Raw genomic sequence first — 13,475 nt, forward strand, 5'->3', positions numbered from 1 at the left:
TATTCGATTACTATCATTGGATTCCAGATCTCATTCTCCACAAATGATTCATCAGTACATATGTTCTCTATCACCATAATCGGAATCATATATTAAATTCTAATTTCCTCAGCATTGAAACCATTCCAAGTTCGGGCCTAATTCTCCATCACCATAAATGAGGTTCTAAATCAAATTCAATCACCACCATAGACACATCCAAATATCCATACATCACTCATCTGCACCATTTAAACCCACATCAGATTCAACCACCATTGACTCCACATCAAATTCTTCCAACACCACCATATCAGATTCTTCAATCACCACCATTGGAAACCACATAAACAGTTTTGTAAATGATTCCTCGCCGCCAATGAAAACCACCTCTAATTATCTGTAAATGATTGATCACCATCATACAACTCCACGTCAAATGTTACCATAGCCACTCTTGTAATCAACCCCAATCCCTTCCCATATTCGCTGTTATCATCACTGAAATCCAAACCCAAACCTTCCATCACCATGATTGAAATCCAAAATGAAATTCTAAACTCACCACAATTGAAATCCAAAATGAATTTCTGAAACCACCATAATGGAAGATACATCAAATTCTCAAACACATTCTTTGTTATTCCAACCTAGATTAAGTCAAACCTTCTTTCGTTGAAATCAGAAGAATATCCATCACACAACACTAACCATTGGTCAAGTGGTTAATCCAGTATGAAAGAAATAATCCGATCCATTGAAAACCAGTCAAACTCTCTCTAAGTTGTCTATGATCACTTTTATCTCCATGGTTTTGGATTTGTTTTTTGTGTTTTAATATAATAGTGGGGAAATTTGATTTAGGAATAATGATTAATCATAGCGGTAGATTGAAAGATAATTACCTCCATTAAAATAATTCAATTATACTAATAGATGTGACATGAATATTATTTTTGTGGAAATAGGATGAATGATGATTGAGATTGATTTGTGGATTCTGAGTGCCGATTATTCTCTGTGGTTTAATTTTATTTCTGTGGTTTAATTGCCCCAAATATCCCCCATTTTCCGTCTAACAACCATACGTTTCTGAACATTCAAGGACATAACGGTCTTTGGTGGACTGATGAGATTGATTTTGGATGAATTGAGTATACTATTGGATTGGTTGATTTCTTTGTGGAAAGTAAAAGAAGAAAAGAAAAGGAAAAAGATTTTAATTTTTTCGCAATTTGGGCGTCTAAAATATTGCTGCAAATTTTTGGAACAAACACAAGAAAACAAAATGACGAATCTAGACCCACGTGCAATACACCAACACAGACCAGTTCATTGATAATTAAGCATAGTGGTTAAGGATAATTTAGGAAGGCCAAGTTTCTCCCAATTGGCTTCTCTGTATGATATATTAAATAAGAAATACAATAAATCTAAGAAGCTTATTCTCTGTTGGAAGGATGATAAATAAATTTGAATTGATATATCAATAGTGTGTAGTATATATTACACCCTTGGATTGACTTAGTAAAGAAGGTCGAAATAACATCACGAGTAAATTATATTTGATTGTTTACTACATACCATTCATACTAAATGAGCTGATTATTAGTTCTTTCTTATCAGATCGCTAGTATTACCCATTTTGTCTTGAAGCATTTAATTTTGCAACACATTTCTTTTTACAAACCAAATTCCCATGGTTAGTTTGGGTTGTAAAATACAAATTAATACACTTAGTTAAATCTATATACTGCTTAACCTAATTAATGAAGATAGTTTACTCTCTCGTTTCCACATTGGGTCAACCTTTTCCCCTAATATGTAGGGATACGATATAATTTTTTTTCATCAGAGTTAAAAGTTGTTTTGCAACCAATTGATATCGGATGAATTACTTGAGAATATATAACAGAGAACTTTGAATATCTTCATGATATATTCTCCAACCCTTTCCTCCAACTTGAATGGTTGTGTCAAGTATCACTTTACCTTATCAGATCTTCATCTTTCATAATTAGCCTCACCCAACTTTGGTTACACTACATGCTTTTAATCATAGGGATTGCCATTGTAGCAATACAAAATCATCATTCTTACTCTTACAGTTGGGGTAAAGGCATGGATGATTTAGATCTTAATATCTATGACTTCTACAACAATAGCATAGCCCTGTTCTTCAGTTAATTAAATAGGTTTTAATCTTCTTGTTTAATTAAGTTTCATTTGATGGGCTGTGTTGCAAATTATTTTGAAGAATAGATGATTTTAAAGTTCCATGTATTTTTTTTTCTGTCTAATTAACCGATTTTGTATCATATTCCCCCCTTTTAGTGTACTTTCACTCTCATTCACTCACTCAATTCCACTCGCCGCCCCTTAATTCTGCTGGCTCTCTTTTTTTCAACTGTATCAATTTCATCATCCACTTTTAATTAATTACACACACATACCCTCAGTTGGAATAGTTACACACTCAATTGATACTTGTAATAAACAACGATGAATGTTTTAAAATTACAAAAGAAATTTCCAATATTAGATCAATCAGATTTATTTAATATAATTGAAGATTTTAGATCAATTGATTTAGATGATCAAGGTTGGGCAGAAAAGAAAGATGTTATTAATGCTATTGCTAAAAAGGGAAATTATTCTTATGATCAAGCAAGAGAAACTTTAAAACATGTAGATGTTGATGCTAGTGGTAGAGTAGAATTAGATGATTATGTTGAATTAATGGCAAAATTAAAAGAATCTTCTTCTACCCCTCCACCTCAGGGTGGACAAGCAGTAGCAGAAGCTACTGCTGGTAGTGGAACTTCTCCTAGAGTTATCAAAAAACATGCTCCACCAGTCCCCACTGCCAATGCTCAAAATAAAACTTTTATTGAAGGGAAAACTTCAGGTACAACTCATACAATTAATGATGAAGAAAGAACTGAATTTACAAGACATATTAATTCTGTATTAGCTGGTGATCCAGATATTGGAAATAGATTACCATTCGATACTGAAACTTTCCAAATCTTTGATGAATGTAGAGATGGTTTAGTTTTATCTAAATTAATTAATGATTCTGTTCCTGATACAATTGATACTAGAGTCTTGAATATCCCTAAAGGTAAAAAAATCTTAAATAATTTCCAAATGTCGGAAAATTCAAATATTGTAATCAATTCAGCCAAAGCAATTGGTTGTATTGTTGTTAATGTTCATAGTGAAGATATTATCGATGGAAAGGAACATTTAATTTTGGGATTAATTTGGCAAATTATTAGAAGAGGATTATTATCAAAAGTTGATATTAAATATCATCCAGAATTATATCGTTTATTAGAAGATGATGAAACTTTAGAACAATTCTTAAGATTACCTCCAGAACAAATCTTATTACGTTGGTTTAATTATCATTTAAAAAATGCTGGGTCACCAAGAAGAGTCACTAATTTTTCAAAAGATATTAGTGATGGAGAAAATTATACGGTGTTATTACATCAATTACAACCGGAACATTGTGATTTATCACCCCTCAAAACATCTGATTTATTAACTAGAGCAGAACAAGTCTTACACAATGCTGATAAAATTGGTTGTAGAAAATATTTAACCCCAACTTCTTTGGTTGCCGGTAATCCTAAATTAAATTTAGCTTTTGTTGCTCATTTATTCAATACTCATCCAGGTCTTGAACCAATTGAAGAACATGAAAAGGTCGAAATTGAAGAATTTGATGCTGAAGGTGAAAGAGAAGCTCGTGTTTTCACATTATGGTTAAATTCTTTAGATGTTGAACCTCCTGTTGTTTCCCTCTTTGAAGATTTAAAAGATGGGTTGGTATTATTACAAGCTTATGATAAAGTCTTACCCGGATCAGTTTCATTCAAACATATTAATAAAAAACCCGCCAATGCATCTGAATTATCTCGTTTTAAAGCGTTAGAAAATACAAATTATGCCGTGGAGATTGGGAAAGCTAATGGATTTTCATTAGTCGGGATTGAAGGATCCGATATTGTTGATGGGAATAAATTATTAACTTTGGGATTAGTATGGCAATTAATGAGACGTAATATTGTCAATACTTTAGCTGAATTAGGCAAAGGGGCCAATCTTACCGATGCTGATATTTTGAAATGGGCCAATGCACAAGTCATAAAAGGTGGTAAGACCGCCAATGTCAGATCATTTAAAGATCCTTCATTATCTACTGGTATTTTCTTTTTGGATGTTTTGAATGGATTAAAACCAGGATATGTTGATTATGAATTAGTTTATCAAGGTGATAGATTAAGTGAAGAAGAGAAATATGCAAATGCTAAATTGGCAATTTCTATTGCTAGAAAATTGGGTGCTTTGATTTGGTTAGTGCCTGAAGATATTAATGAAGTTAGAAGTAGATTGATTTTATCATTTGTTGGTAGTTTAATGGCGGTTGCTGAAACTTTGTAAATCAATCAGACCATAAGGTCTGATTCTTATTCTCTTTTGTTTTTATATGTTGTTTTTTATAGTCATCATTATTTGTTAGTTATGTGTATTATGTATCAATCTTCTTAAACAGTTTTTTAAAAATAGATGATCCTTTATAGTTCCCTTATAGGATGTATTGTATGTATTTATTAGTGATTGTTGATATTCCTGCATATTGCACAACCAATAAAATATTTAGAATTGAAAATTCTCATTCTCTCAATTATTTCTCTTCAATCTCAAAATCCTTAACAATCTATAACAGCTTTCTTAGAAGGACTGATTGAACAGTAGTTGCACACATTAATACCCAGTCAAATATGTCAGCTCCAATTCTTCCATTCACAGAAGCGAATTCCAAAAGAATCGCATCTATGTTCCGCAGAGCCCTCAGAACAGCATTTGATCATTCCATGAAATTTTCAGTTTATAGACAAACAACTATTCAAATTAGACAACAATTTGAAACAAATAAAGATATTAGAGATCCTCAAGAATTAGAAAGAGTGATTGAAGCAGCTGAAGCGAAATTAGCCCATTGGAAACATCCTGATCCTTATATTCCTCCTTCTAGACCAGGTGGTACTAAATGGCAAAGAAATGTTCCTGTTGCTAGAGGTCCACTTGTGCCTGGTAATTGGTAGATTAGATGGTTGCGCAAAGCGTTGCATCAAATCATTCATTTTATATATAAGAGTATTAACCCTTGTAGGGAGATAATTAGTTTACTTTAGAGTACTCTTCATTTGTATCATATTTATTATTTTTAAAAAATACATTTCCATAGTCATATTTATTTACTTCATTACCCTTGAAACTTGTCATCTCTTTGGATTTCATTCAAAATCCAATGAAAGTATTAGTCGTCCTCTGTAAAGTGTTTTATTGTCTATTATTAACCTGTTGTGTCTATATAAATCTATAAAATTTCTAATATATAAGAGTATCCGTATTGTCATCCGTTTCACCAGATTCCCCCTCCCACATCTGATTCAACATATTAAGCACCTTATTCGAACTAGCTGATCCTACTTGATTAGCCATCCTAAAAAACCTCCTCAATAACTCTTTTTGATCCCGTTTATGACAATTCATACCGGCAATTAATAATGGCCATTGTAACATTAATAATAAATATGGAGATGCATGTTCCAGCGCATCTGAAAACTCGGCCAAGTAGGCTATGAATGATAATAATTCCTGGACGTAATATTGAATATTTTGATTATGATTATTGACTTGGAAGAATTTCGTCAAGATTATGATTATTGATGAAAGGATATATGATTGATGAGAGACATCTTGCCAACTTATCCAATATCTCTCATCATTGATTCTTATTTCTTCAATTGGAAGTCCCAGAGTATAATTGCTTTGTTTTAATTCTGAATCGTTGATTATTCCCTTGGGGTTGATATAACACACAGTAGTTTGTTCATAAAAATTACTCAAAACCCTAAGAGGTTCCATCTTATCATCCCCGGTATTGTTGCGTTTATGTTTATTCAACAACTTTAACAAGTCTCGAAAATCACGAAATGAAGCATGCAGATATCCACCAATCACACTAAAGCCCTTCTCCGTAATCAATCCCATCTCTTTCAAAACCTCCATCTCATATTCATCTCCGGGGGAAATAATCGCATCCACTTCCCAATCCTCCTGTAATGTCCCCCCAACTTCAGTACTCAACCCGGCTAATATCTCAATAGTTATGAACCAATATTTACAAAACACCACCGGTTTTGAAATCTTTCCAGCATTCTGTTTTGTCGACAATCTTAATAATAAATCTTTCGCCCCCGATAAATGAGGTCGCCATTTTTTCATACTAGTAGCAGTCGACGCCGTCAACAACAACAACGTCAACAATGTCGCCTCGATCTTGACATTACTAGTATTGATAATATTATTCGAAGTCTGATCTAATAATTTCAAACATTTAGATAAATAGATCCCATATGCCCGTTCATCTTCCGACAAATGACTTCGGTCATAACAATGTTTAGCACCCTCCGCGAGGATTGCAGCTAGGAGGAATGGTTCCCGAGAGGCGGCGATTAGGATTACATCACGAACAGGATTAGATATGGTTTTGGAAATGGGGTCATAGGCGTCGAAGGGGAGGATTATGTTGGCGAAATTGTGGTAGAATTGTTCGAAATATAATGTTTCGTGTTTTCGTTGGAATTGTAAGAAATCTATCGGGATATTTCTTGTGATTTCAGACTTGTCAGCCGTGGGTTGGGGTGGTTTTGGTTCTGGGTGTGGTTGGCCTGCTAGTTCAAGATATGGACTGCTGGTTTGGAAATTATCATCTGTTGATTCCCAGGTGGGGAAATTTGAGAATCCCATGATTTCATTCACAAGGTTGTTTAAATCGGTAGTTAAGACACTAAGATCAGTACCACTAAATTGATAAATGTCATTATTGAATATATCTGGTAGCGTTGCAGCAGCTGTTGTAATGCTTCTATCATCAGTTGCATCCCCGTTCATTGGATGCAGTTGCAGCTGTTCATGAGGAGGTCGTACAATACTTGTAGGTAGCACTTGAGGTGAAGATGATACCGAATTCATATCATTCACAAGATTGTTAATATGCACCGGAGATCTCCTTGTCTTTTCCGACAGTTCTTCATTGTTCTTATTATCTTCTGACGGTTGTCGTTGTTGTGGTTTAATATTCTTAGGTAAATCATATTGTATCGGTAAGAACTGAGTAGAATTTGTAGCTAATGAATCAATTTCTTCTCTAATTAATCTTCTAGAAATTCTTAATACTTTTTCACCCGGTAATGGATATGAACATACTTTATTTAACTTTAAACAGATTGAACATGCAGGTTTTTCTTCGGTACATTTTATTTTTCTTCTTTTACATTCACGACATCCTAATCTACTATATGGTCTTCTTCTACTGCTACTGGGACTACTACTACTACTGGGTAGTGGCAGTTGTATACTCTCTCTTGGTAGCATCGTTCTATGTAGAGAATATACGGCGGGGCTGAAACGAAAAAAAAAAAGCAATTGGTATTTTTTATTTATTTATAATCAGATTCGGAGCTACCATGTGTATATGATTCCCGGCGGTTTTCATGAATAGTTTGTTGGTTTTAAAACAATACCCAACCCGTTAGGAGGGGTACACTTCGTCATGGCTCATAGGGTCTATTCAATAAAGAGTATTTAGCGTAAATCGGAGCCGATTTAAAGTCATAAGTATTATTCTTTGCATTATACTACTTTATTGATTAGTGTCTACTTGAAAATATTGTTTTATTTGAACTCAAGATTTAGAATAGTTTATGTAACTGGAACGTGCAGCCGCACGATAGAGAAGTAATTGACAAGGTTTAATTAATGTTTCGTATAAATCGAAGGCTGAATCTGTGGTAGAAATGAAGTTTACTTCGTAAGATATTTCCATGTAAAACTTCTATTGCAAAAAAGCATAATGTGCATCGACATGAATATTACTTAAAAGAAGACCATCAAGACTATCTATGGAAATCTCATAAATCAAAAAAGATAACAACATCGTGAAGGACATATAAAGTTTTAGGAATGGGTTTATCAAATCAATTGTGCACGTGACTTAATTTCCTAATTGGGATGTACCTATAATTTATTTTCACTCTCTCATCTCATCTCTTCATCCTCACTGAAAAAAAAATTATTAAGATTCGGTTTATCAAATCATCTTCTATAAACAATTCACTTTATTAATAGTAGTATATATAGAACCATTCAACCATGCCTAGATCAAAACGTTCCAAACTCGTCACTTTAGCTCAAACCGACAAGAAAACCAAAGAAAACAAAACTCGTATTTTTGATGAAGTTAGATCCGCATTAGATGAATATCGATATGTTTGGATATTAAAATTAGATGATATTAGAACTCCAGTATTACAAGATATTAGATCAGATTGGACAGGATCTAAATTATTATTAGGTAAAAAAAGAGTATTACAAAAAGCTCTTGGTGATACACCACAAGAAGAATATAAAGATAATTTACATAAATTATCAAAATTATGTGATTCTGCATTACCTGGATTATTATTTACTAATGAAACTCCTGAAACGGTTCAATCTTATTTCACGGCATATACTAAACAAGATTATGCAAGAGCTAAATCAAAAGCACCAATAGATTTTGTTATACCTGAAGGTATTGTATATTCAAGAGGTGGACAACTTCCAATTGAAGAAGATGTACCAATGTCTCATTCTTTAGAAGAAACTTTAAGAAATAAATTAAAAGTACCTACTAAGATTAAAGCAGGTAAGATTACTATTAATGAACCATATGTTGTATGTCGTGCTGGTGATGTTTTGGATGTTAGACAAGCTTTATTGTTGAAACAATTTGGGGTTGCTGTTTCGGAATTTAAAGTTAATACTTTGGCATATTTTGATGGTGAATCATCTGAAATCATTAAGACTGATCAATAGATTTTTTACTACGTAATTATAATTTGTATATTAATAAAAGCTATTAAGAGATATCTCATGAGTGGTTGGTCTAATCAAACCGTTCTCCTAGTAATATGCAATGAATAAACTACATGAATTGGCTTACATGTTTAGATATCGTATCTCTGGATATCTATTGCAAGTAGCCAGTGGGTGTGTACTACTATTGAGGCAACGAAATTCTATTCCTCTATTACTAGCCATGGCTGCCCACTTTGCCATTACTCTCTCTACCTAACTGGTATTCCATCCCCGCGTCATAGGATTACGACTTCCTCACCTGAACATAAAACAATCTCGCATCTCTATCACCAATATTCCTTATCTCATATTCATTATAACAAGGTACTTCAAAAGAACACCCTTTATTCACCACAAATGTAGTCATACCATTTATAGTAATCTCCATTAATCCATTCATGACATGAAACACACACAAACTCCCCCCAGTTGAATGTCTGGCTTTGGTTTTCCGGAATGGAACCTCAAGTATCCCAGTCGTTGTCGTTGTACTTCCCTCCCTATCATCTTCATTCTCGAATAATTTCGCCACTTTGCAGGATTCATTCTGGTTTTCTGACACACGTTGAAAATCCCCCGCAGTGGCCGAAAATGCGATGTTTCGAGATATCAAATCCCCATTGGAATCCTTCACCTTCATATTCAAACATCCCTCCCGAAGCCACGCCGAACCAGGTATGCCCGATTTGCGTAAATATATATCTCTCTTCCGTTCCGGCAAAATTTCCCTATTTCTCAGTCTAAAATCATTCATCCTGCGCGGACTTCTCATATTCATTGATCTTTTCAATCTCCGAGCTTGATCAGGAGGCGGGGAGGGTAATGGAGACGGATCAATATCTTGTCTTCGCCTGGCGTCGTGGGATTCTTTATATATCGTAGCCGGAGAAAGTAGTCTATTAGGTTCTGCATCTGGTCGAACTAGCGGTCTTGGCCGCAATACTGCTGACGGGCCCGGTTGTTGTTGTTGTTTTTGTCCCTCGTCGAAAGAATCGGAATTATCTTGAACGAAGAGAGCGGATGATGCACCTCGTTTTCGTTCTTGATTTGATTTGGTTTCGGATAATGGAGATCTCAATGGAGATTTCTTATGGATTTTGGATGTTGCTGTAGTGGTGGTTGCGGCAATGTCTCCAGGGGAATATTTTCGAGGATGATGATGATGATGAAGGTGATTTATTGGAGATAGATTGAATGATTTTGTGGTTTCTTCATCATTGAATTCAATCTTTCTCGCGACGTTGTGTAAGATCTTGGATGATTGGCCAATGGTTGATATTGGCTGTAAAGGCATATCATGAGTCAGTTCATCAGACAGGGAGTCATTACGATGTTTGAAGAATGTATCTTCTTTATCTGTTTTAAAGAATTCATCAATATCTTCCATACCATTTTGGTTTTTTGGTAAATTCTTTTTAGGTCTGAAACCTGTTCTTCTCGCTATTGAACCAAGCTTTGGATAATTCATTGTCGTCTTGCTCTTCTATTCTTTGTCTATTCAATAGTTCAATCCTATAAAGGAAGATGGTTACGTGGTTTGTTTTTGTTTTTGTTTTGTTTGATCACAGAAAATTCTGAAGAACGCGAATTTTATGAGCACAATTCCCAATTAGGAAATAGTGCGGCTCATCGGTTTATATAAGAAAATTATTTGCACCCATTAATTTATTAATTCAATCTATACACAACTACTTATACACACACAGCTATTACGATTATAAATGCCCAACCAGTATCCGATCATCGCTATTCAATTTCAATTCATACCCAATAACAACCCCATCATTATAACTAATATACAACAAATACCGCGCCAATTCCAACACTCCACCTTCTCCCCAAATACATCTATCCCTCAAACTTAATCCCGTGATAGTTCTATATCCATGATATCCAATCGCAAGACTCAAAGCATTCGGGAATAAATGTTCTTGTCTCATCCCATATATCCCCCGATATTTACACAATCTCATAATTGAAACCAATCCTTGTTGAGAAATGGCAATCAAACATGATAATTCCGGGATGATGTGGGTGATTGAGATTCGATTCAGATATTTCGATTCTTCATAGGGGATGGAGAGGTTGAATAATTTTTTGGTGGCTGTGGGGCAGTAGAGGGAGGGATAGTTGAACATGGCTAATTTTCGACCGGTTGAGACTAATAAGAATGTAGGTTGGGGTGAGGGGTGGGATAGCTTGTATGATTTCCCATTCATGGATGGTGGTTTGGTGATGGTGGTGGTGGTGGTTTGGCGAAGGGTACGGAATAAATCTTTATGAATTCTTCGATATTCATCATCGGTACTGGTTAATTTTAATCCTTGACCTTCTGGGTCTAGATGATGATGTTCAACTAATCCTAGATTAGTTATTTTGGATTCAAAAAATTGCCAATTTGAAGCAAGTCCTAAATCGCTGGTAATCATTGGATCATACGTTAGGTCTAATATTTTCGATTCTTCATTTATTCTTTTGATTTGTTCCTGTTCGTTTATATTCAAATCACCAAATACCGCTGAGATTGACGAGACCGGTAAGAAATATTTCCCATTTATAGGTTTGATGGTCCAGCCATCCTCACTTAAAACACATCGAGATATCACCTTTGGATGAGTGAATTTACACCTTTTGAATCGTTTATTTCGTAATATACGTAATGTTTGATCATTTGGATCAATTCCATTTCTATTCTCAAGTTGTTCCATCGTAGGATCGACATAGTATAACAAATCTCGTTTTCGATAATATTCAAATTCATCAATATCTAATGGTCCAGCCACTAGTTTGAATTTGAAATTAAACACAATAATTTCTCCCGATATGGAAGCACATGCAACATTAATCGAATGAATATCACCATATCCCAAGAAATCAACATCAACTATAGAAACCTCAGGAATATTATGTAAGATCTGATGAGATTTCACATGATAGAATCTTTCATCTCGTGGATGATAATAAAATAAACTCAAACTTTGAGAATTATCCGAACATACAATTATATAATGATCAGATCCATATTGATCTCGATAATGACGATGATCAACTCCCCATAATGAAGCTTCTAATTTGATTTTAAAATCAGGTTGGATTTTCAACCCCGCGAATCTATTCTCATCACGATATCCTCCCTCAACCTCTTCTTCGTCTGGGAACTTCTTAGCATATTGGAATTTCTTGATATATGATATAATCGTATCACTATACCACATCATCAAAGTCCCGTCATCACTACATACCGCCAATGTCTCCCTTTCATTAAAATCCCCAATTGTCTTCATGAAATTAATCGTATGTGGGAAATATGGCCATGTCGATATCAACCTATCCGTACTCGAAGTATATGTCGGTCTAGTATCAAATTTAAGCACGGGCCTTTTCGTGGGTAAATTGTTCACAGTATTGAATTCATAGATTAATATTTCTGAATTTGATGCTTGGATGAGATAATCCACATGATTATTGGTGGAGGAGATGATTGTTGAGAGGTTGTTTTTGTATTTTCTCATATCTTCTAATCCATATAATTTCTGAATTCCTAAATAGTTTAGTCTCAATGAATTGGGGAATTTATCTCCTGGGGATATGGTTAAGATTTTGGCAGGGTCGGAGTTTTCTATTGTGATGGAAGTGGTTGGTAGTTCCTTAATCCCAAGTCCCGTGGGGTTATCAGAATAGACTGGCTTGAATTCCCATTTCTCATAAGCTTCTTGGGAACTCTTCGGGAATGTCACTTCAGTGGATATTTCTTGTGGTTCTGACTCTTCTTCAATCAGATCGGGTGAATTATCATCATTGACGGAAATATATTCATAATCTCGATCAATATCAACATAATTAGTAGTGCCGTCATCATGTGAAGGTGGTGGTGATTCAATATTGGAAATTAGACTTTGTTCACCAAATGCAAAAGTTTCTCTTCTTGTATTGTAAAAAACATCAGAATCGGGATTATCTTCATTATTCGATCTAAATTCATGATCTCCAATAACATCCTCATCATCTTCACTCATCTCTTCCTCTCCCTGTTCTTCCTCCTCTCCAATCCCCGACACAGTACTATTACTCCTATCACTCCCATTCTCGCCTCTAAATATTGATATGATCCTCAATGGTTCATCCACCTCCACATCCACATCATCATCATCTTCAAACACATTATCCCTCTCTCGATTCCTCCTATCCTGTTCTCGTAGATTAGATATCACCGTATTGATCCGTATGTTGCCATCACTAGTTGCTCTACTTCGAATGGTGGTGGTCGTGTGCTGATGATCCTGATTGGAGGAGGAAGTTCTTGCGATACGTCGTATTCCTCTACTTCGTAAGAATTGTTTGTATTGATGTTTTAAGTTTGGTTCTTCCATAATGTGATTTCTATGTGATGGTTTATTGGGGTGGTAGTTTGTGGTTTCTGTGGTTTTAAAGATAATTATGAAATCAGGGGAAATTTAAATTTCTAATCATTTATTTTTAATATTATTTTTTAATTTTAACAAATTGTGGATTTTTTA

The 13,475-nt window shown here is 34.7% G+C and overlaps 7 protein-coding genes across 7 annotated transcripts; 3 read left to right on the top strand and 4 right to left on the bottom strand. All coding sequences in view use genetic code 12, as the record gives it.

Moving 5' to 3' along the window:
• Window positions 1-371: 371 nt before the first annotated feature.
• Window positions 372-693, bottom strand: J8A68_004568 (uncharacterized protein; the record flags this gene model as incomplete). Its single annotated transcript, XM_049408541.1, has 2 exons — window positions 372-602; window positions 691-693. 2 exons carry the CDS (start codon window positions 691-693, stop codon window positions 372-374), a joined length of 234 nt encoding a protein of 77 aa, XP_049262134.1.
• A 1,788-nt stretch (window positions 694-2,481) lies between these two features.
• SAC6 (fimbrin) lies at window positions 2,482-4,431 on the top strand (the record flags this gene model as incomplete). Its single annotated transcript, XM_049408542.1, has 1 exon — window positions 2,482-4,431. One exon carries the CDS (start codon window positions 2,482-2,484, stop codon window positions 4,429-4,431), a length of 1,950 nt encoding a protein of 649 aa, XP_049262135.1.
• Window positions 4,432-4,772: 341 nt separating this feature from the next.
• J8A68_004570 (uncharacterized protein) lies at window positions 4,773-5,096 on the top strand (the record flags this gene model as incomplete). Its single annotated transcript, XM_049408543.1, has 1 exon — window positions 4,773-5,096. One exon carries the CDS (start codon window positions 4,773-4,775, stop codon window positions 5,094-5,096), a length of 324 nt encoding a protein of 107 aa, XP_049262136.1.
• A 286-nt stretch (window positions 5,097-5,382) lies between these two features.
• Window positions 5,383-7,434, bottom strand: LYS14 (Lys14p; the record flags this gene model as incomplete). The annotated part of the gene is made up of 1 exon (XM_049408544.1): window positions 5,383-7,434. One exon carries the CDS (start codon window positions 7,432-7,434, stop codon window positions 5,383-5,385), a length of 2,052 nt encoding a protein of 683 aa, XP_049262137.1.
• Window positions 7,435-8,211: 777 nt separating this feature from the next.
• MRT4 (Mrt4p) lies at window positions 8,212-8,916 on the top strand (the record flags this gene model as incomplete). Its single annotated transcript, XM_049408545.1, has 1 exon — window positions 8,212-8,916. One exon carries the CDS (start codon window positions 8,212-8,214, stop codon window positions 8,914-8,916), a length of 705 nt encoding a protein of 234 aa, XP_049262138.1.
• Window positions 8,917-9,202: 286 nt separating this feature from the next.
• MIF2 (Mif2p) lies at window positions 9,203-10,426 on the bottom strand (the record flags this gene model as incomplete). Its single annotated transcript, XM_049408546.1, has 1 exon — window positions 9,203-10,426. One exon carries the CDS (start codon window positions 10,424-10,426, stop codon window positions 9,203-9,205), a length of 1,224 nt encoding a protein of 407 aa, XP_049262139.1.
• A 247-nt stretch (window positions 10,427-10,673) lies between these two features.
• J8A68_004574 (uncharacterized protein) lies at window positions 10,674-13,328 on the bottom strand (the record flags this gene model as incomplete). Its single annotated transcript, XM_049408547.1, has 1 exon — window positions 10,674-13,328. One exon carries the CDS (start codon window positions 13,326-13,328, stop codon window positions 10,674-10,676), a length of 2,655 nt encoding a protein of 884 aa, XP_049262140.1.
• Window positions 13,329-13,475: the final 147 nt, after the last annotated feature.

This window comes from Hemisphaericaspora subhashii, assembly GCF_019202705.1.
Source record: "Hemisphaericaspora subhashii strain CBS 10753 chromosome Unknown scaffold128, whole genome shotgun sequence".
In the NCBI taxonomy this organism is placed as follows: domain Eukaryota; kingdom Fungi; phylum Ascomycota; class Pichiomycetes; order Serinales; family Debaryomycetaceae; genus Hemisphaericaspora; species Hemisphaericaspora subhashii.